Below are 22,590 nucleotides of genomic sequence, written 5' to 3' on the forward strand. Positions count from 1 at the left end.
TTCCCGCCCTGGGTCATTGTCTTCCCATCTGTCTTCCCTACTCCTCCCTATCAAAACATTCTATTTATTCATTCTTTCTTTCATTCAGATTCAGTGCCCACTATATGTGCAGTGCTGTTAGGTAATTTTTCACTGAATTGCCACTGTGGCAAGGATTTGAGACACAGTTTCATACCAAAAATATTTAATAAGAAGAAAAAGAAAACACAAGTTCACCTTTTTGGAGCATTTACCAAGTCCTAGGATCTACGCTAAACACTTTTTATGCATGGTCTAGTTGACCCTCATATGAGCTTGATGAGCTCACTAGTATGTATTCCCTTTAACAGATGAGGAAACTAAGACTCAGAGATGCTATGTAACTTGTTCCTAAGGTTGCACATCCAGGCAGGGCAGTGCCAGAAAAGAAATCGGAGCTCTATGACCCCAAAGCCTACTCCTGCATCCCCTCTCTTAGGTTACTGTATCTTCATAGCAGCCAGGGCTGTCATTGTAGGCAGCCACCAGGTCTGCTTAGGTTGAAGGGCTACGCTGCCAGCAGCTAGCTAATGAGTTACTGTGAAAAATGCCAGCACTCATCTGGAGAGGCAGTCCCACGAAACTGTGGAGCACATCTCAGTTTGCTTGCAAAGTTCCCGGTGCAATTCATCCCTCACTAAAAAGTTAGGGCATCCTGGTAGATTAAGAGGATGGTCACAATAGCAAGGGCTGCTGTTTCCTGGGCACTTGGCATGCACTTTCATATTTAATCTTCCCAAGGACCCTGTGATGCATGCCCTATTAACATTCTCAATGAACAGACCAGGAAACAGGTTCAGAGCAGAGCAGAGGCCCAGCACATACTGCCAACAAGTGTCAGACCCAGGATTCCACTCATTAACTCTGCCAAGTCAACAAGGGTTCAAATTAGCACATAGTAGGCCCGCTGGGTATTTTCTGGATTGGATACAATTCTCTAACTTGTCCAAGGGGAACAATACTTTGGTCTCTGGCTTCGGTCTTTAACAAGATCCCAACGCTGGACTCTGGCTCTGGTCTTAAGGACACAGAGCTGCCATCCTGTGTCCAGAAGCCCTTGACAAGGGTCTTATCCCAAGGACCCGATTCTTGACGACCTTGTGCTCACATCGCTCCTCGACTCAGGAAGATCTAGACAAGCCCATTCTGTCCCCTGAGAGCAAAAGCTTTGGTCTGAAAAACTGATCTTGTTTCTGTCTGTTTGCTTCTGGAATTAAAACATGAAAATCCACAGGAGGCTTGCAGATTCCCACTGAGACCAATCGGCGACATTTTCAAACACGATGAGCTGTTTGTCAACTACGTGTTCTGGAGCAGAGGATGGGGGAAGGGTTTGGAAAGGTGCCAGCAGCCTCCCGCAGGGCTGCTCATCTGCAGTCTGCAGATGGAGGCAATTATCCTAGGCAGGGCCTCTCGGGGACCCCCAGCCCTGCTTATGTCTCTGGAGCCACGTGTGTTCAGATGCTTGCATTTCCTGTGCACAATAACACTGGCAATGGTGTGGTGGTGGGGTGTGAGCCATTGACTTCAGGTCAGGCTGGCTCCTGACCAGATTGTGAGCTGCAGGAATGTGTCCTTGGAGGGTCTTCACTGGGGACTAGGCCTAGAATCTCACATGTGTTCAGTTTTGGTCACTGAGCTGCTTTGTAATGGCAGAAAATAAAGGAGGATCAACAGAGAAATCCAGGAAGAGATGCGGCGGCAAATAAGGGAGAATAGGGGCAGGTGAAGTGTCCATTTCCATGGAAAACTGATGAGACTTGGGAGTGGCTGAATTCCGTTATGACTGGGGCTCTTTGGGAAGGGTAGGTGATCTTCATTATACAGGAGTCCACTGTATCCTTTAAAAGTAACGGGAAGAAACAGCAGGCTGAGGGGCATTGGCACACCAAATGGAAGATCTTCCCAATAGCATGGCACAGACTCTGCATAAAGAGAGTGAGGCCTCCATCATAGGAGGCATTCAAGCAAGGATGAAAGGATATCTGCCAGGAATGCCACAGCAGGCAGACTTCAAAGTGATCCCCACCTCTTGGTGTTCATGCCTTTGTGTAATGCCCTGACCCCGAGTGTGGGCAGGACCTGAGCCTTGCTTCTAGCCTATAGAATACAGCAAAGGGGATGAGCTGTCACTCTTGGGATCACATTATGTTATATAAGACTGTCTCGGGTGACAGGAGCTAGAGATTCTACTTGTGGACTTGATGAAGGAAGTGGCCCACACAATGGGATCAGAGAGGTCCACATGATTAGGAAATGTAGGCAGCCTCTAGGACCTGGGGTAGGGACTCTCTCAACAGCCAACAAAAGGCCATGGCCCTGGGTCATACAGCTGCGAGCAAATTAATTCTGCCAATGAATTTTTGCTTAGAAGCTAATTCTTCCCCTCTCAAGCCTCCAGATGAGAACACAGCCCAGCCCATACCATGATTGCATCCTTGTGAAATCCGGAGCAGAAGACCCGGTTAAGCCAAGCCCAGACTCCTGACCCCCAGAAACTATGAGAAAATAAATGTGTGTTAGTTTAAGCCCCTACATTTGTAAGAATGTGTCATGCAGCAATAGAACATGAATCCAGACACTGTGGGGTGGGTGCTACCAGTCTATCTCTATCCTCCTGCTGGGCTGGGTTTCCTAGTTATCTGATAACAAATCATCTCAAAAAAGTGGCTTAAAATTACAGAAACCATTGATTATCCCTCACAGTTTCTGTGAGTAGGAATTGGACGGTGGCTTGGCTGGGCAGCCCTGGCACAAGGTCATTCATACAGCTGCAGACATGTCACCTGGGGCGGCAGTTATCTGAAGGCTTCATAGGGGATCGAGGAGCCACTCACATAGCTGGCAGTTTGGTACTAGCTGTTGGCTGGGGGCCTCAGTTCCCCTCCAAGTGGGCCTCTCCACGGAGCTGTTTAAGTGTCCTCACAACAAGGTGGCTGGCCATGGTGGATGCTTCAGTGTCTTTTATGGTTTGGAAGCCACACAGCATCACTTCCACTGTATTTAGTTGGTCACACTGGATCAGCCTTGATTCAGCATGGGAGGGAACCACACACAGGAGAGTATGAATAACAGGAGGCAGGGACCTCTGGGGACCATCCTAGAGGCTGGTCATCATACTGGTCTTCTTTCCCTCCAGCATGCTGCCTGCTTGCTCTACTCCAGCTTTTGCAAAGAAAGTTTGGTGCCCTTTGCCAGACTCCATCTCTCCCCTACCTTCCATCACCCCTTCAGCTTATCTTTGAGGTCTCAGCAGAAGTCAGCCATAGCTTTGTGGGGCCCAAAGCTTATGTACTTAAGGGGCCCTCTTCAAGATCAAAAAGAGAAAACCACCTTGCTTCTGCAAACTTTCCTAATCACATGACCATTGCTAGGGCCCATCCTAGGGCCTCAGGAGGTGCCTGTGCAAACAGGGGGCCCTGAAGCTTCATCTTCACCAGGATCACAATGAATTCTCCTCACTTCCTCAAGAAGTTCTGCCCAATCTCTAGGATGAGTAACCTCCATTGCTTCAGTCTCCCTGCATGTCACCTGTATAATTAGGCATTTAACATCTCCTTTGGCCTCCAGGGACCAGGTCTTATTCAAAACCTCTTTTTATGTACTTGCTGTCAGAGAATGATCTAAATGCCATGGACACAATAGAGAACCAGGGCCAGACAAGCTCCATGCCATCCTGTAATCTATGTTCTGGTGGGAGATAAAGGGGTTATAAATATATAACAAGAAAAAAATTGAAAGATAACTTCAGCTAGAGACGGGTGCAATGGAGAAAGTGAACCAGGGCAATGAGCGATCAAAGACAGCCTCTCTGAGACCAGGATGATGAGAGGGAAGATCCAGGGAGATAAGTGTCCTGGCAGGGGGAACAGCAAGTACAAAGGACCTGAGACAAAAAGAAGACTTGGGTGTTTAAGATTGAGCAGAGAGGCCAGTGCGGCTGGAGCCTAGTGACCAGGGGGAGCAAGGGGCAATGAGGACAGAGGGATAGGTAAAGGACAGACCAGGTAGGACTTTGCAGAATAAGCAAGAAGTCTGGATTTTATTTTATTTAGGTAAAATTCACATACCATAAAAGTAATCACTGTAAAGCATACAATTCAGTGGCATTCAGTATCTTCACAATGTTGTGCAGCCATCACTTCTGCCTAGTTCTGGGTTTTATTCTAAGTCAATGAGACACCACTGGAGAGTTCTGAGCAAGGGGTTTTGAGCAGTGTTAGCATGTGCTCATCCCAGAGGTGTCCCATCCAAGGCCACATGTGGGAAGGCAAGGTGTGTTTCCAGCAGAATTTCTCCAGGCCACGTCCTCCTTCCCTTTCTGGAAACAAGACTTGCCCCAAGACATCTGCTTCCCTTTTCCTTCAAACTCTTCCTTCTCTGCTCTTCAGAGCAAGCTAGCTAAGGTGGGGGGATGGCAGAAGAGGGGGAGGAGGGAGGAAGATGGGCTTTTAATTTCCAGCCTCCAATGTCAAAAGGCAATTTCATGCCTGCTGCTGTGGTTAGGCTAGCAGAAGGGACCAAGGCTGGCGGCTAATGCAGGGCTGGCTCCTGAGGATTCAGAGTTCCTGATTTTTTTCCCTCATAGGGACAAGAATTTCTAGCAGTGTTCAACCCTGCCTTCCGCTTCAGTGATACACCTCAGAACCTTGGGGCGTAGACCATGGTGTTAGTGGAGAGGATACTAATTTGTCATAGACCACAGCCTTAACTCTGCTCCCAGCAGCCTCCGATTCTCTGAACCACTGCCGGGCACAGGTCCCATTCTTTCCATCTCGTGGAGGGTAAATATGCAGGATGCTCGGGTCTGAATCCTGCTGCTGCCACTTGTCAGCCACGCAACCTTGGGCAAGTGCTCTAATTTCCCCTTGCCTCAGCCTCCTCACCAGGAAATAAGGACACGAACAGCCCCTGCCTTGTAGGGGTGATGTGAGGATTAAATGAGGTAATGCAGGCACACGGGGGACTTGCATGAGAGATAATAAGCTGATGCGGGCACACAGTGGGCATGTGTGAGAGATAATTAGGTAATGTGGACACCAATAGATGTTATGTCAGTGTTCGCTTAAAAAGATAAGAAAAGGCAAAAAGAACACAAGATAGAACCCAAAATGTTACAAGAGCCTTTGAGGCTGGAAATCTAGACATTTATGTGAATCCAAGAGATTTTTACAACCTAGTTGGCAACCAGTTTAAACTTATTTTAAAACACTCTGTGGCCCCCAAAAGCCATCTCTCTGCCAGGCAGATGCTGTGGTCAACCTGGGACCCAGGGCTTCAGACTCTGCCTGTCAGGCTGACAGAAGTCTACTGTTCTAGAATCTTTTCTGAAATATCTTTACTCTCCAGGTTTCCATGAGCTTGCTTGACAATGTCATGGAGTGTCTACTGTGTACTAAGCATATAAGCAAAATAAACTCATCAGAAGCCTAAGAGGGAAGTATGTGTGTCCCATTGCACAGAGGAGCAGACTGAGGCCCTGAGAGCTATAATCCTTTTGCTCACAGTTTCCCAGGCAGTGAGTTTCCTAGCAGGAATTTGAACTACTATTTTTCCTCCACCCTCACACCTTCCCAAATTTCTTTTCAGGCTCCAGGCAGGCTGGTCCGTCCACCCCAGTGGTCAGCCTGACAGGCAGAGGAAGCAGGAAGAGCTGACCGATGAGGAGAAAGAAATCATCAACAGGGTGATTGCTCGAGCTGAGAAAATGGAAGAGATGGAGCAGGAGCGAATCGGGTGAGGCTTACACTTCCCATTCACCCCAGAGCCGCTAAGGCAGGAGGGTGTGCTGGGCTGCCTCTGGGCTTTGCCATTTGTGACTTATGGGGCCACCTCCCTGCACCCCCTCCGACTTCCCCACTGGCAGACGTGGGATCTTTGTTGCATGAGGTGGGAGAGTTGGGAGAAGAGAAAAGGGACTAGAGGAGAGAGTGGGCTGTGAGTGAGGAGTTTCTTGCCTGAGGGTGCATTGAAGAAGGGGCAGGGGGAGGGGTATTGTGATAGGGAAAGGGGAGATGTCATTGGAGGCTTCAAGAAGTGGGGTGGGTGTGAGCATGAGGTGTCTCAGCTAATCACAGCTGCATAGGGATGTGTTCTAGAAATGAGAGCCATGTGGGTGTCAGAAGGTACAGCTGAAGGCAAGGTTAGGAGGACAGAGAGTAGGTAAAAAAGAGTGTGTAAAAGAGAGAGCATGTTTGAAATTAGTTATATAAGACAATTGGAGAAACCAGTCCTATAAGGGTCAGACAGCATGTGAGTGAGGAAGCAGAGGTTAACCTGATGGGTCCGGACTCCAAGAACCCGGGGTCCCATGCCAGCTCCCTACTTGCCTACTGTGGATCTTGGGCAAGTTGCTTAACCTCTCTGAGCCCCAGTTTGCTCACTGGCAGAATGGGGGAAATAACAGTAATTATCCTATAAGACTCTTGTAAGCATTGAGATGATGCATGCACAGTTCCTGACCCAGGCTCTGGTGGCACTATGTGTTTGATAAATGGTAGGAAGGAGGGGAAAGTGGGGCTCAGAGGGAGGGGATAATGAAAACATGTTTGGGAGAGAAGCAAGGCTTATAAGAAGGATGTGTGATGAGTGGAAGAGAGTGACAAAATCAATGAGCAGGGACAATACCAGAGAGCAAGGAGTGCCATGGGTGTGGGCTGGAGCTGGGGGACTGGGGAACATGTGGGGCATCATCAGGGAGGGAGAATAACTTAGAGAAGGGGGTGAGGGTATGTGTTTGGGGAGCTTTTGGTATAAATGGAGACTTTGGCTGCCGGGATACAGAGAGGCCATTGGAGTAGTCTTCCTAGATCCAAATATCAAACAGGAAATGGGAAGGCAGGATGCTGGGACACCACCACCACCCTGTGCCCCTCCCCAAGCCCTCCTGCCGGGGGCAGCCATTGCCAACTGCTTACAACAGATTTGGGCACTGAGGTGCCCACTGATCTCCCTATCCAGTCCCTCAGCCAGGGGTTAACGAGGTTCTTGGATGGAAAATGATGCTCTGGGGATGTAGGAAGTGGGTGCCTTTGATTCGATCCAGATAATTGCACTTAGGGCAGGCTGGGGAAATCAGAGGTGTTGTTGACAAGTGACAAACAAACCTCAGGATGTGTCACAGGATGTGTCAGCTTCACACTTGACCCTCTGTCAGCCTCCTCAGGTGGTCACCAAGCAGATGGGTCTGAGAGGCTTGCTGATGGGGTTAGGTTTTTATTTTGCTTTGCTTTTTAAAAGATATTTCAGGAGTGGAAAGTTCTCCAGGCTGGCAGTGTGTGTGCGTGTGTGTATGCATGTATGCATGCGTGTGTGCGTGTATGTGCATGTGTGTGTGCACATGTGCATGTATGTGTGTGCATGTGTGTGTGTGCATATGTGTGTGTCTTCATACAATGATGGGCCTCAGTCATGAGGGAAGGAAATGTATGTATGTTAAAGGTAAACAGTGAAAACAAGAACTCTGCTCAACCTTTTTCTTGCGTGGCACTTATCACCAGCTATCACATTTTATATTTCACATATTTTCTTTAACTATTGTATGTCTCTCCCCACCAGATTAAGATTCCTAAGGATAGATATTTTTGCTGGTTTTATTCACTGCTGTATTCCCAAAGCCTGGTGTATAACAGGTGCACAGCAAAATATTTGTGAGTGAATGAATGAACATGGAAGATGAGGCTGTCTCCTAACTTCTTTCTACATTGCCTGTGGCCAAGAGGCTTGGGGGTTTATAGTCTTATCCAGGGTCCAAATTCCCAGGGAAAGTACTCTGACTGTCTTATGTCAGATACTATCCCTTGTCCAATCAACTGCAGCCAGGCATGCCAAGCCCTGTTGTATCAACATGGCCACTGGGCTGCCTCTGGGGGTCAGGTTAAGCAGGTCTTTGTGGACTGAGCAGATCCCAGCTTAAATGATATAGAACAGGGTAAATGGGGTCCCTGTTTTATCTTCAATGTCCTGCTGTATTCTCCCTACCAACCTGGTGACATGGTGGCAGAGCATTGTGGTTAAGAACTGGGGTTGCCAAGTCAGGGAGACCTCGATCCAAATTCCAGTTCTGCCACTTACCCGCTGTGTGCCCTTAGATAAGCCACTTTACCTCCCTGTGCCTCAGTTTTCTCATCTGCAAAATGGGGATAACATTATCACATACATCTGGGCGAGTATTTAATTAGCATGCAAAGGATTATTATGGTGCCTTGTACAAAGTACATGCTTAATAAATAGTGGCAATTATTTAATTGTGAGGTTTGTTTGTTTTTTTAAGAGAAAGCTCACTGTTGACACTAGCCGAAGCCTTTGTTCTAGAAGTCTGCCCTGAGACTCCTGTTTGGCAAGTCCTGAAACTCTAGCAGCCCCTGGCTTCCCCTGAAGGAGATTTGAGAGGCTTCCAGGGGAGCTTGGGCCAAGTCTTTGGTGACAGAATGTCCCTTTGCTGAGACAGAGTGTTTTCTGCCTGGCTTCCCAGAGTGGGGAGGACAGTCCCGGAAGATTCTGGCTGTGGTTGTTCCACAGCGCCCTGCCTGCAGCCAGCCCTTGCTGGTAGCATCGCCAGAGGCAAACCCAATGCTATTTGTGTCTTCTAAGCTCAAACCTGCCCTGATTACTGTTCCACCCACACTTCCCTGGGAAGGGATCAGAGAGGAGTCAGATGAAAGCCAAGTGAAACATCAGACATGGAGCCAAACTGAAAATGGGGGTGCTAACTGGGGCTCCCACTGCAGAACATGAGGATCTCAGTTAGTGAGCTCTAGGAATCTCAGTTTCCCCATCCATCAAATGACTCAGTCTCTTTCTCAGGATTCTTTCTGCGCAGACTCTACAGTATTTTGGGGGTGTCTGGTGAGGGACCTCACACCCTATTGTTGGCTGTACCTCTCAGAGTAAATGAGCTCCTTCTATGTTAAAATTTCCGATGTAGCTCTGTCCCTTACTGGGTCTGGACATCAGCCCCATGATGCTAAATGTTCTTTTTTATTACCTGAGTGAAAGCTGTCTGGGAGAGTTACGAAATCACTGTTAATAAGCATGATAAATAATCATCATGATGGGTGTCATTTATTAAGCACTTACTATGTGCCATGTCTAAAAACTTCATTTGAATTAACTCATTAACTGCTCCTCTCAACCCTGTCAAGTAAGCTATTATTATCCCCATTTTGCAGGTGAGGAAACTGAAGCTCAGCCAACTTAGGTTATTTGCCCAAGGTCATATGCAGGCAAGGTACACATCCCTATTTGGCTGACTCTCGGAACTATGCTCTTAAATGTCTCGGATGTTTTTCCTGAAGATGTGTTCCCAAATTCCTAGGCTCTGCAGAGCATGGAAATTTTAATTACTCAGGTTTGGAGGGGACATTTTGAGAACTGGAAGCTGAAACCCTTTCTGTGCTGGCCCAATGATTATTTCCAGCTCTTATTAACCTGTCCGTACCTTCCAAAGCTGCCAGGGCTAGTCTGCATGCTGCTGTGGTTCTGAGAGTTCCAGGAGAGAAATGCCCTCAGGCTTCCCAGGAAGCATTGCCTCCCTGGGGCAGTTTTGCAAGAGTTAGCTGCCCCAGGGAGCCCCAGGCCATGCACAGCAACCCAGAGCTGCTTCATTCCATGGAGCTCATGTGCTTCTGCCAGGAGGAATCTAAATCTTCACTCACCACTTAGCTCACAACCCAGCTCTGTTCTCTTCAGCATCCCAGGAGGGAGAGAGGATGGCCAGAAGAGAAACTCATTAACCAACCTCATTTTGCCCCCACATTTCTTATATAAGTGCCAAGTGGGATTTCAGAGTTTATTTTGCATGCCCGACTGCTACAGACTTTCTATATTAGTTAGGACACTTTGCTTACAAGAAAGGAAACTAATTCCAGCTAGGTTGTTTCAGTCATCTATTGCAATATAACAAACCACCCAAAACTTTGTGGCTTAGAGCAAAACAGTGTATTATTTTTCATGATTTTATGGGTTAAGGATTCAGATAGAGCTCTGCTAGGCAGGTTTTCTGTTCCAGGGGACATGGGCTGGGTTTGCTCACTCAGCTGCATTCAGCCGGTGGTTGGGCCAGGCTGGAAGGTACAATAAAGCTTTACTCCCCTGTCTGTACCTTGGTACTCTTCAGGTAGCCCATCTCTTTGCATTTCATCCTTCCTTATTCATTAGTCTGGCCTGAGATCCTTTACATGGCAGTTGGATCCCAAGGGAACAAAGATAGGTGTTGCCCGGTCTCTTAACAGTAAGGTCTGGAACTGGCAGGTATCACTTTCTATTGAGAACAGGAAATAGATCCTATCTCCTTATGTGATAACTGTCATGTGCATGCAGAGGAGGAAGGCATTACTGGTGGCTATCTTTATCTCATTATGCAGAAAGAGAAGTTTAATATAAGGGTTCATACATATCTCCAGGGATCTGAGGACAAGAACACAGCCTAGCCTCATGAAAGGCCTACTTCTCATCCCACATATTAGAAAATATAGCCATGCTAGCTAGAGCCTCCCAGTTTTTATAGCTCTTAGTCTCAATCCCAAATTCCCAGGGAAGGAACTCTGATTGACCTAGCTCGCCCTAGATGCCCGCCCCTCATCCTATCAGCAGTGGTCAGAGGTGCCAGGCTAGACACACGTGGCTGCTGAGTACTTCTCCTGAGCATAAAAGGGCCTCGTTGTGAGTTGCAAAGCCACACCTAGGTTACTCACAAGACTTTTAGAATGTATTAAGTTTGGAATTAGACATTTGCCTCCAAAATTGGTTTGCATTTCCACCTCTCTCCCTGACATTGGTAAGGCCCTCTTTATCCTTATTCTGTTTCTCTCTGTCCAGAGCCTCTCAAAGGCATTTGCTCATATACCTTGCCTGTGAAGGGACTGGCAGCTGGGTGGATTCCATTCGAGGGGAGCTTCCTTAAACAGATGGGCCCAAAAAAGTAATTAGGATTTGTCATTAACCTTGGCATCCAGACGCCGTGATGGAGGAGGAAGTCAGAGGGACTTGTTGTTGACAGGATCTGTCGCACCCCTATCACCTTCCCATCTTGATTCCACCTTCCCCTGTGTTTTTGGCACATATTTTTTCCAAAATATGGACAGAGGGAGAAGTGAATAATGATGCCTGGAACTTGCTACGTCTAATTAGGCAGACATCTGTCCTATGGCTTGACAAGCCGACCATAAGCCAGGTCATACTCTCCTCTTTCTAAAGGAGGACTCCTCTCCCACATTTAAACCTAAAGTCTTAAACCTTCTATGGATGGGATCAGGGACTTGGGGGCATTCTGATAATATCAACATATTTACGTATGTGTCTATGTACATTTTTTTCTCAAGAAACATAGATTTCATCAAGTCTGGGGGAACTCTGAACCCCCCAGTGTTGGGAATTATTGAGTAGTACCTCAATTTTCTCAGGGATTGGACCAGTGCTTTTTCCAATGTCCAGCTAGCCCTAACATGTTATAGAATCTGTTTGTATAAGATGAAAATACGGTTGGGCATAGTAGCTCATGCCTGTAATCCCAGCACTTTGGGAGGCTGAGGCGGGGGAATCAATTGAGGCCAGGAGTTTGAGACCAGTCTGGCCAACATGGTGAAATCCCATCTCTACTGAAAATACAAAAATTAGCTGAGTGTGGTGGCGCATGCCTGTAATTCCAGCTACCCAGGAGGCTGAGGCATGAGAATCATTTAACTCAGGAGGCAGAGGTAGCAGTGAGCCGAGATCGTGACACTGCACTCCAGCCTGGGTGACAGAGCGAGACTCTGTCTCAAAAAAAAAAAAAAAAAGAAAAAAGAAAGAAAGAAAAGACGTGCAACACATTTAGGAAAGTAACTTGACCCAATCAAGACATTTGGGGAATTTTTCTTTTTTCATACAAAAGCAAAGATTTTTTTACTTGGGAGGCTGAGGCAGCAGAATTGCTTGAGCCCGGGAGGCAGAGGTCTCAGTGAGCCACCTAGATCATACCACTGCACTCCAGCCTGGGCAACAGAGCAAGACTGTCTAAAAAAAAAAAAAAAAGCTCAAAATAGAAGTTTTCTGGAGTTTTCTGGATTCCTTAATTAGCTCGATGCCTGCCATAAAAGAGAGAATAAATACATGTTGAATGAATAATGTATACTCAGTGAACCATAAACCCAACTAAGATGCTTATCAAATCACTTTACCCTTACAGCCTCTCTCATGGCCTCCCTGACCTCATCTGTAAAATGGGAAGTTGGACGGGGTAGTCTTCAAATCTCTCTAGCCCAGGGCTTCTCAAGTTCAGCATTATTTATGTTTGGGGACAGATAATCCTTTGTGTGGGGGCTGTTTTTTGCATTGTAGACCGTTCAGCAGCATCTCTGGTCTCTACCCACTAAGATGCCTGGTTTAACTCCCTACCCAGTTGCGACAACTAAAAATGTCTCCAGACACTGCTCAATGCCCCCGAGGGGCAAAGTCACCCCTGTTGAGAACCACTGCTCTAGCCCTTTTGTTGGTGGAGAAGGAATGGGAGATGAAATGGACTGCGATTTTTCTTGCAGTCATACTCAACTTCTAGCAAAATAATCATAAGAAACCGCTTTTATTGGCATCATGTGCCAGCACTGTGCTCAGAGCTTTATGTAGATTCATTTTTGTAATCTTCACAGGAATCCTATGCAATAGAATATATTACAATCATTCCCATTTCACAGATGAGGAAACTGAAGAACAGAGAGGTTTAGCAGATTGCCCAGAGTCACACACTTAATAAGTGGTGGGACTGGGATTATAAATCCAGGCTGGCTGGCTCCAGGATTGGGCTCCTATTCTGCTATTCCATAGAGGAACAAACATTTATCTCCAAGCCCTGTGCTAGGAACTTTCAAATATCATATATTTCCTTTAATCCTCATAATGTCTTTGCTGAGAGACAGACAATCATCTCTGCTTTACAGCTGAGTAAACCAAAGCTCAGGGAAGTTAAGCCACTTGCCCAGAGGCACACAGCCTTTATGTGGCCAAACCAGACTTTGAACTTGAATTTGTCTTTCCACTTTATCCTATTGGTTTTGGGGAGTACAGGTGGGAAAGGCAATTGATGGACGATTTTGGGGATTCAGAGAAGTAATTACAGGGTATCTCAAACATTTATCGAAGTTAATTGATCGTTTCATATGTTTCTTCATTCAGTTGAACAGTTCATTCCTCTTTACCACAGTGACCCTTGGCCCCTTCAGGCCTCAGCACCACATTTTCCCAACTCTATTTTTCATGACAGGAAAGAGCAGGGAGAGGGGTCAGAAAGAACCCCAACCAAAGCACTGACATGAAACAAAGATGTCGTTCTAGCATCTGGGCAGCTGGACCTAACTTCCAGATCCAGTTCTTCCACTCTTGAGCTGTGTACACTTGGGCAAGTGAGTTCCCCTCTGTGTGCCTTAGTTTCCCCATCTGTAAAATGGGAGTGAATAATAGAGCTTCTCTCCCAGATTGTTGATGGCTTAAGGAAAACAATGCATACAGAGTACTTAGCACAGCACCTGGCACAGTAAACACTCAGAAACAGCAACCACAACTATTGCTGTTCCTGGGTTTGTCATGACACAGCACCTTGCCCAGCATGGACTGCACTAGCCCAGCTGAGCCCTCCAGTGGTCTTTCTTGGCTCCCTCGTCTCCAACTCTGAACCAAGGTGACCTCTTTCCCCAAAGTGCCGAGGCCCAGGCAGGAATCCCATTCACCAATCCCTCAAGGAGACTGAGATCTAGGGCTCCCCAGGTGGTGACAGTAACAAACAACAGGGAGAATTAATGAGTCTGAAATGCACACGCCCTGCACGCCAGCGTGTGGCTTCCTGATGGAGCAGCTCAGTCATTTAAGGACAGATTCCTGAGAGACCCTGGCATTACAGCCTCAGGCCAGCCCCCATCAGAGCAGCCATTTCCCCATTCACAGCAGATGGTCCAATTTTGACTTCAGAAAGTGCCAACTTTAATAAACTCAACAGTAATATCCCCCTACTTGGCAATTAGGGTGAGGTGAAGAGCGAGCAGGGATTCTAGAATTGATGGTGTGGTGTGGGAGGTGTGTGTGTGTGTGTGAGAGAGAGAGAGACAGAGAGAGACAGAGAAATAGGCAAAGATCAGAGAAAGATAGAGAAGGACAACATGACATCGTACCCATTCTCCCACTTTGCTGCGTTTTTCTGAATGGTGAAATCGTGGTCAACCACTGCTTCTAAAGGCAGCTGCTCTGGCTCCATCCCATGAGTTGGTGGAATCCCAGCTTTTAGCCGTTTCCTCTGCTGATTCAGAGATTGGCACATAGACCCATCACATTGGGGAAAGCAGGGTGCAGGGCGTCTTTCCCAGGCTCTGCTGCACACCACATGAAGCCTACTTTCTGGCACAATTGTACATCCATTAACCTTTTCCTCAACATTCATCAAGATGTTGCAGCAGTACAGGAAAGTTCAAAAGCAGTTACTTGAATGTTTCTGAGGTCAGTTTCTGAGGTCACTTTTTGTGGGAGGTTGAGCATCAGAAATAAGCAGAGGTTGGTCCTCCACTGGGCTTATGACCTTACTTGAAGAAGGCAGCTGATTGGATCTGATCTCTCTACAAGAGCACAGTGTGTACAGACCATGTAAAAGTGTATTCTTGCATGTAGGTTCTAATCATACATGTGCGTGTGTGTGTGTATGTGCATGCACGCTCATAGCGGTATGTACATGTGCCTCTACAGGCATGCCTGTGGGTGTATATGTGTGGGTGCATGTGTCATCTGTGTGTGTGTGTGTGTGTGTGTGTGTTTAGAGATAGGCACTTGAGTCCTATAAATTTCTAATCAATGCAGCCCCTTTAAACGCTTTAGAAAGACAGATTTCACAGGCAGATGATAGCATCCTGGATACCCAGAAAAAATGTGAGTACAGGGATGTATAAAACCCACAAATTTCCAGAATAAATGATTAGCAGCAACCATTACTGAATCGTTACCATGTTCCGAGCATTTTACAAACTAAAAAAAACTATCTCATTTTACCTTTGCAACAATCCTAAGAGGTAAGGGCTTTGTTTTCCCTAATTTACAGATAAAGAAATTGAAGCTCAGAAAGGTTAAGTAGCTTTCCTGGGGTCACAGAGCTAGGAAGTGGCGAAGTCCAGATATGGGGCCAGGCAAGCTCACTCCAGAATTGGCACCCCAACCGCTGCATCATAACTGCTTCCTACTACTAAATCCTGAAAGTGTGCACGTCTGCAGGGGTGTGTGTGTGTCTGTGTCTGTGTTGGCGTGCCTGTGTATAGGGAGTCTACGCTTTCTTGGGGCTGCATGTAAATACCTGAAGAAAGCAATTGGAACCTCACAGAGTCAAAAACTTGACTTGTCTGACATCGACAGCCAGTCAGGGAGGAATTGTTCTGCAGAGGAGGGCTAAAGTTGGATTCAGACCCAAATCAGGCTCTGGGTGACTTGATGGGGCAAAAATGTGGGTGTGGCAGGCAAAACAATGGCCTCCCCCAAAATGTCCACATTCCAATCCCTGGAGCTTGTGCGTATGTTACCTCCAGTGGCAAAAGGGTCTTTGCAGATGTGATAGTTGTGAATCTTGAGATGGGGAGATTATCCTGGATTATCCAGGTGGACCCCATGTCATCACAAGGGTTTCCCGTGAGAGGGAACAGGAAGATCAGAGTCACGGAGAGATTAAAAGATGCCCTACTGCTGGTTTTGAAAATGGAGGAAGGGGTCATGAGCCAAAGAATGCAGCTGACTTCTAGAAACTGGAAAAGGCCTGGGAACAGATGCTCTCCTAGAGCCTCCAGAAGGAATGAAGCCCTGTCAATGCCTCGACTTTAGCCTTGACCTCTAGAGCTGCTAAGATAAATGTATATGGTCTAAACCCCTAAGTTGTGATAGTTCGTTCCAGCAGCCACAGAAAGCTAATACAGCGAGTGATTCCTTGAAACCTGCTGGCATGCAGTGACATTTTGTGGCCCTCCTTCTGATATGCTCTTTTACCACCATTGAGTTAGACCCATTTGGACCAACCTTGTAGTTTCAAAGGACCTGCTCAGCTCCATGTGTGGAGAAAGACCAGAAACCTGCCTGCTTCATTCTACCTGGAACAGCTGCAGCATCTGAAACTCTCACTGCACCAAGCCTCTCAAGGGCTCCATTCATTTGTTCAAGTGTTGTCTCTAAATGGGGCTGGGCGTGGTATCTAATACCTGTAATCCCAGCACTTTGGGAGGCTTTGGTGGGAAGATTGCTTGATTGAGTCCAGGAATTCAAGACGAGCCTAAGCAATATAGTTAGACCTCATCTCTATAAAAAATAAAAAATAATAGCCGGACATAGTGGCACACACCTATAGTCACAGCTACTTGAAAGGCTGAGGTGGGAAGATTGCTTGAGCCCAGGAGTTTGAGGCTGCAGTGAGCTATGATCAAGCCACTGCACTCCAGCCCGGGTGACAGAGCCAGACCCTGTCTCAAAAAAAAGAAAAAAAAAAAAAAAGGCGGGGTGGGAAGTTGAGTCTCCTCCACTGAAAGCCCTTACATGCTGTCCCATCACTCTTCAATAAAAGACCCTGCATGGAGTGGTCCCTGCCATCTCTCCAGCCTCATCTCCCACCATTCAGCCTCCCAGCCATGCTGAGCACCTCTCACTTCCTTCGCATATGCTATTCCTTGGTTTCTCTGAGGACCCGTCCTGACTGTTCCTGTCTCTCTCTTGTGAGTTCTCAAAGCTGCTCATACTTGTCCTTCAGGGGACTTATGATGATTATAGCAATTTACGTGATTTTTTTTTTTTTTTTTTTTTGAGACGGAGTCTTGCTCTGTCGTCCAGGCTGGAGTGCAGTGGCGCAGTCTTGGCTCACTGCAAGCCCTGCCTCCTGGGTTCACGCCATTCTCCTGCCTCAGCCTCCCAAGTAGCTGGGAGTACAGGCGCCTGCCACCACACCCGGCTAATTTTCTTTTTTTTTTTTGTATCTTTAGTAGAGACAGGGTTTCACCATGTTAGCCAGGATGGTCTTGATCTCCTGACGTGATACACCCGCCTCGGCCTCCCAAAGTGCTGGGATTACAGGCGTGAGTCACTGCACCCGGCCACGTGATTTTTTAAACAATGTCCGATCTCTCACTTGAACACCAGCTCCATGAGGGCAGTGATCTTGTTGTTTTGCTACCGTTGCATCCTCACTGTCTACTAGGCACATAGTAGGTGCTCTATAAATGTTTGTCAAGTGAATGAATAGCCCGTCTGCCTCCATTGGGATGGCAAGGCCAGACCAAGTTGGGAACCTGCTTCCCACCACCTCCAGAGGCCATCCATTGGTGCCCAGAGGAGGGGACATACTCCTACATACTCCTGGTGCCTCTGAGAGCATCCTGGGAATTGGGATGTGCCCGCCCGACTTCACTGAGTAACCAACAGCTCACCTTAAGCACCTAGCCTGGTGATGGATGTTCTCAGGATGCCAGGTGTGAGTAGTCATCGTAAAGTTAATCAGGCATGTAAAGACATAGTAGTGAGTGTCAGCCACTTACAGGGTTCAGCTAATTGGGCACTTCATGTGAGAGAAAGGGATGGAGACATTAGATAGGTAAACAAAACCAGGCAGGCAAATAACACCAGGCAGCCAATGCAGACAAGGTCTACTCTTAGTCATCAAGGGTCCTTCCATTTCAAAAAAAAAGAAGGAGAAATCTCAGTGTTTCTCTCTCAGGATCTGAGATTTCAGAATGCTGCACATGAGAGGAAACTTGAGCTGCAGCTCTTCTAACCTCTCTTATTAGAAGAGGTTTTCTCAAGGTCATTGACTGGAAAAGAGGTAGGATTCAAACCCATGTCTTTTAACCATTGGCCACATGATCTCCATCTTCAAAAATGCACTTTCTTCTCTGATGTAAAAGTAATACATGCTCATTTTAAGAAAGTCAAGAGAGTATAGAGGAGGAGTCCAGCGAGTTGGGTGCATTAAAGAGGGAAGTGAAAATTATCCATAACCCCTCATTACCTGGTGATAATCGCTGTGAATATCTTGATGTGTTTCCTTCATGATGTATATATACATATTTGAGTGCACACAATGGAGATGTTCAGATGAGCACGTTTCAAACCCAAACTCACACCCTGTTCACAATCCTGCACTCTGGGTTTTTGTTTTTTTCCCACTTAACACAGCAAGAAGAACGTATCTCCATGGGATATGCTTCACCACCTCCTTTCGTATTTCTTAAAGTGTAGCCAGGAATTCACCAGCAGACTCAAACAGGGAGCCGCTTTAAAATGCAGGTTGCTAGGCCTCCTCCAACACCATAGAATTATTCTCTGAATATTGAACATTCTCCCCAGATGATCTAGATATACCATACATTTTGGTAATATTTCCCCCACACAGTGGCTCTCAACAGGACTTCATGCTTAAATACTGATATCCAGGCAGAATTAGATCCATAGCTGAGAAGGTTTAGAGTCAGGGCCGGGCACTGGTGTTTTTCTTAACGCTGGCTGATTGACATGCAGTGACGGTAGAGAGCGTCTCCCTTACACATCTAGGGCTTCCCTGCCAAGACTGGTAAAAACATCTTTCTTCTGGGGTGAAGATGCTGAAATGTTTTATCACCAGGATAAAGACCCACTTGTGACACATGGTCCACCATGACCCAATTTTGACTTGGCTTCTTGCAAAGTTTTATTCCCTAGTTTAAAGTCTTAGGCTGTTGGGGTCTTCCATTTTGTGGCTGCAGCATTTGAGGCAGCAGGGTGCCCTAACAGGCAGGCTGCAGGAAGCTCCCTGCTCATTCCTGATCTTCTGAGGGAGAAGGAGGATTTGCGTGTTCCCACCTCACATGCATCCTCTTTATTGATCTGTACTAAATTCATGGATAATGAGGGTCCCTCAGCTGAGACATTTGAGTAATAATCTTGGTTCTGTTGCATTTCTGTGCCATTTGCTGCTGCTGATAGGAGATAATGAGACACTCCCTGAATAACGTGTGTTCATGAGGCCTTTTGGCATCCAGGAGTTAATGGTGAAAGGAACAGGCACTAGGTGGGGAGGCTGCAGTGTGGGTTTGCAAGTGACAGGCAAGTCCACAGCCTTCATTTTCCAGGAAGAGGCAGAAAACCCTTTTAAGTTTCCTTAAAGCACAATGCGGTTTAGAATTGGATTTGTCCCACGCCCTCTTCCTGAGCTGCTTTGGCAAAGCTTGACTTGAGGCAGGAGGCTGTGGGGATTCATGGAAAGCAAAGATGATTGACTGAAGCAGAGAACCAGATTCTAGCTGTGGCTGAGTGACCCAGGCTAGCGGCCCACTCTTTCTGTGCTCTGAGACCCCAATGGTAGAGTGAGAAGAACACAATCTATTTTCTGACTAAGGCAGTTGATGAAGGTGAAAATAGTTGGGAGCAACTGTGTATAAGAAAAATGTCCCCATGCAACTGCCATCCCCTGCCTCCATGAGCCCACTTCATTGTCTCATAAAATTTTATAGTTCTATGGCATTGAAAGGCATCCTGACGTTTAACAGCTCTAGTCAACTTCAAACTGTTTTTTTAAAACCCTGGAACCAACTTTCTAAAGGAAATCTAATTCAACAGCCCAAACAAACAAAAGAGATCAATGCAGACATGCTCTGTATGGAATGAGGTGTGGTAACCCCTCAAATTCTCTCTCACCATGCTGCCACAGAGGTTGGCCCCTGAACTGGCTCTATGAAACCCTCGGGGTACCATGAAGCACAGTTTGACAACCACCTATGCAACCCAATGCCTCCTATTTTCCAGATGAGGAAACAAGTCCAGAGAGGCAAAAGCCCAGGCTAAAATCAAGATTTGTCAGCCGCATGTTGAGGGTTCTTTAGAGAAACACAGTGATGGAGCATTGGTTGGGTATCTTGTCCCAACCTCGGGCAGTGAGAGGTGGACGGGCTGGAACCAGCCAGGGTAACTGCATATGTGCAGCTTGGTGCTTACTAATGATTGAGGGGCCTTTGGTGAGGGAAAGGCAGGGAAATCGAGCAGGGTGGAGGTTGGCCTGTTCAAGGCGATCCCCATGGCTCTACATGGCACATGGCTGTGTGCACAGCAGCATGGTGTAGCAGCTAAGAACAGGGACTTGGGAGCCGACTCTGGGTCTGAGTCCCAGCTTTCACCACTTCTTAGCTGTGTAACTGGCATAAACCACTTAACCTTTCTGTGTCTCAGTTTTCTCATGTAGTAAATGGAAACAAAAGTAATCCTCAGCTTCTAGTGTGACTGGGAGGAGTCATTAAGAAAATCCCTGTGGAGGGCTCACATCCGTAATCCCAATGCTTTGGGAAGCCAAGGCAAGAGGATCATTTGAGGCCATGAGTTTGAGACCAGCCTAAGCAACATAGTGAGACCCCATCTCTACAAAAAAAAATTTTTTATTAGCCAGGCATGCGAGATCATACCCCTGCACTCCAGCCTGGGCCACAGAGTGAGACTCAGTCAAAAAAAAAAAAAAATTAGCCAGGCATGGTGGTGCATGCCTGTAGTCCCAGCTCAGCTACTTGGGAGGCTGAGGCAGGAGGACTACTTGAAGTCAGGAGGTTAGTGCTGCAGTAAGCTGTGATCACACCATTGCACTCTGGCCTGGGTGACACAGCAAGGCCCTATCTCTAAAAATAATAGTAACACTACATAAATAAAATGAGGAAATAAAATTTAAATAAAAGTCTGTGCCTGGCCCATAGTAAGTGCTCAGTAAACACCAGCTACTGTTATTACAGGAGTTCTGAGACCATGGACTGGGAGCTTGTTCCTGGTTCCTGCCCACTCCCATCATCCTGTAGAAATAACTTTTAGGGAAGATGGGGTGGCTGGGGGGAAAATGAGGAAGAATCGAGAAGAGCGTGCTGCCTTCAGCTCTGCGCATCGTGCCTCCTCAAGTGGTTCTGTGCAATCTGGGTCACAGCGGAGGCTCCAGAGCCTGCAGGCTGCCTTTGCCTGTTCATTGGGCAGGGCAGTACCTCTCTCGAATGGAACACAAAGGGAGAAGCTGCTATTTATGGCATTGTAACTTGGAGCACTTTGAGGGTGTGGCAAGAGCAATGAGGGCCGTGGGGAGAGTCAGCATTAAGTGCCTGCCAGGCAGGGCTACCAGGGGCCCTCTGGGTGCTGTGTCGCCCCCGTCCCTCCCATCGGCTCTCCCCTGCCATGTATGTACACAGCTGGGACCCAGCCCATGGAGGGGTGGGTGGGGTCCAGCTCTATCTGGGTTCACTGGCTGTGTGTCTAGAAGGAGTCCTCATTTGAGGGATGGGCAAGGAGATGGCTTCAAGCTGGTAGGAAGTGACCCCCTCCCCCCACAAAAAAACGCCGAAGTGGAAACAGGATGCCACAGTCGTCATTCAGTGTGTGGTCTGAAACCAGTGGCATCATGTGGCACCACCTGGGAGCTTTCTAGAAATGTAGCACCTCAGGCCCCACCTCAGACCTGGTATTTCAGAATCTGCATTTTAACAGATCCCCGTGTCATCTGCGTACACATTAAACTTTAAAAAGTGCTGGGGTCATGCATATGAGACATGGGTTCTAGGGGGCTTTTTATTGTTGTTGTTGTTTGAGACAGAGTCTCGCTCTGTCACCCAGGCTGGAGTGCAGTGGTGCCATCTCAGCTCACTGCAACCTCCGCCTCCTAGGTCCAAGTGGTTCTCCTGCCTCAGCCTCTTGAGTAGCTCGGACTACAGATGCACACCACCACACCCAGCTAATTTTTTGTATTTTTAGTAGATATGGGGTTTCACCGTGTTGGTCAGCCTGGTCTCGAACTCCTGGCCTCAGGTGATCCACCCAACTTGACCTCCCAAAGTGTTGGGATTACAGGCATGAGCCACCAAGTCCAGTTATGGGTTCTAGTTTTGGCTCTGCCACTTCCTAGCTGTGTGACCTTGGGTAAGTCATTTAGCTTCCTTGTGCCACTTTCTTCACCTGTAAAATGGCATAAATAGTAGTGCCTCCCTCCTGGAAGTGGGTGGCAATGCACTTCATGCCATGCTAAGCATATAGTGAGTACCACTGAATTGTAAGCTGTTATTATGCATGGCTTGACACTCAAGGCGCTTACTTTTGCTAGATACACATGTGGGGAGTGAGCTGCTCTTATTCATTCATTCATTGATTCAACCAGCATATACAAATCCTCACTACAGCCTAGGCACTGATCCAGCACTGGGCACACAGCAGGGAACAGAACAGACAAGGTGCCTGGCCCGGGGAAACTCATAGCCCTGCAACAAACCAGAGATTGTTTCACAATCAGCTAATTACGTAATGCAGATAATCCCTGTAGTTAATTCCAAAGGTAACTAATGCTATGAGGAAGTACCAGGTTGCTAGTAGAGTGGATAAAATTGGTAGTCTGAGGAGGCTCTCAAGAGGGAGTGCTATTCTAAAGAATGAGGACACTTGGACCAGGCGTGGTGCCTCACGCCTGTAATCCCAGCACTTTGGGAGGCCGAGGCAGGCGGATCACGAGGTCAGGAGATCAAGACCATCCTGACCAACATGGTGAAACTCCGTCTCTACTAAAAATACAAAAATTAGCCCAGCGTGGCCGTGTGTGCCTGTAGTCCCAGC

The 22,590-nt window shown here is 47.2% G+C and overlaps 1 protein-coding gene across 44 annotated transcripts in view; it reads left to right on the plus strand.

Annotated features, from left to right (window-relative positions):
- Window positions 1-22,590, plus strand: part of RPH3A (rabphilin 3A) — a 334,954-nt gene that overhangs the window by 273,879 nt on the left and 38,485 nt on the right. For 43 of the 44 annotated variants that reach the window (XM_077955194.1, XM_077955204.1, XM_077955172.1 and 40 more), the window contains one exon: window positions 5,608-5,754. In XM_077955194.1, the coding sequence (XP_077811320.1) occupies window positions 5,726-5,754 (29 nt within the window). In that variant the 5' untranslated portion in view covers window positions 5,608-5,725. Of the gene's footprint in view, window positions 1-5,607; window positions 5,788-22,590 lie in introns of all 44 variants that reach the window. The other variant, XM_077955206.1, reaches the window with a different exon arrangement.

This window comes from Macaca mulatta, chromosome 11 (assembly GCF_049350105.2).
Source record: "Macaca mulatta isolate MMU2019108-1 chromosome 11, T2T-MMU8v2.0, whole genome shotgun sequence".
Classification (NCBI taxonomy): Eukaryota; Metazoa; Chordata; class Mammalia; order Primates; family Cercopithecidae; genus Macaca; species Macaca mulatta.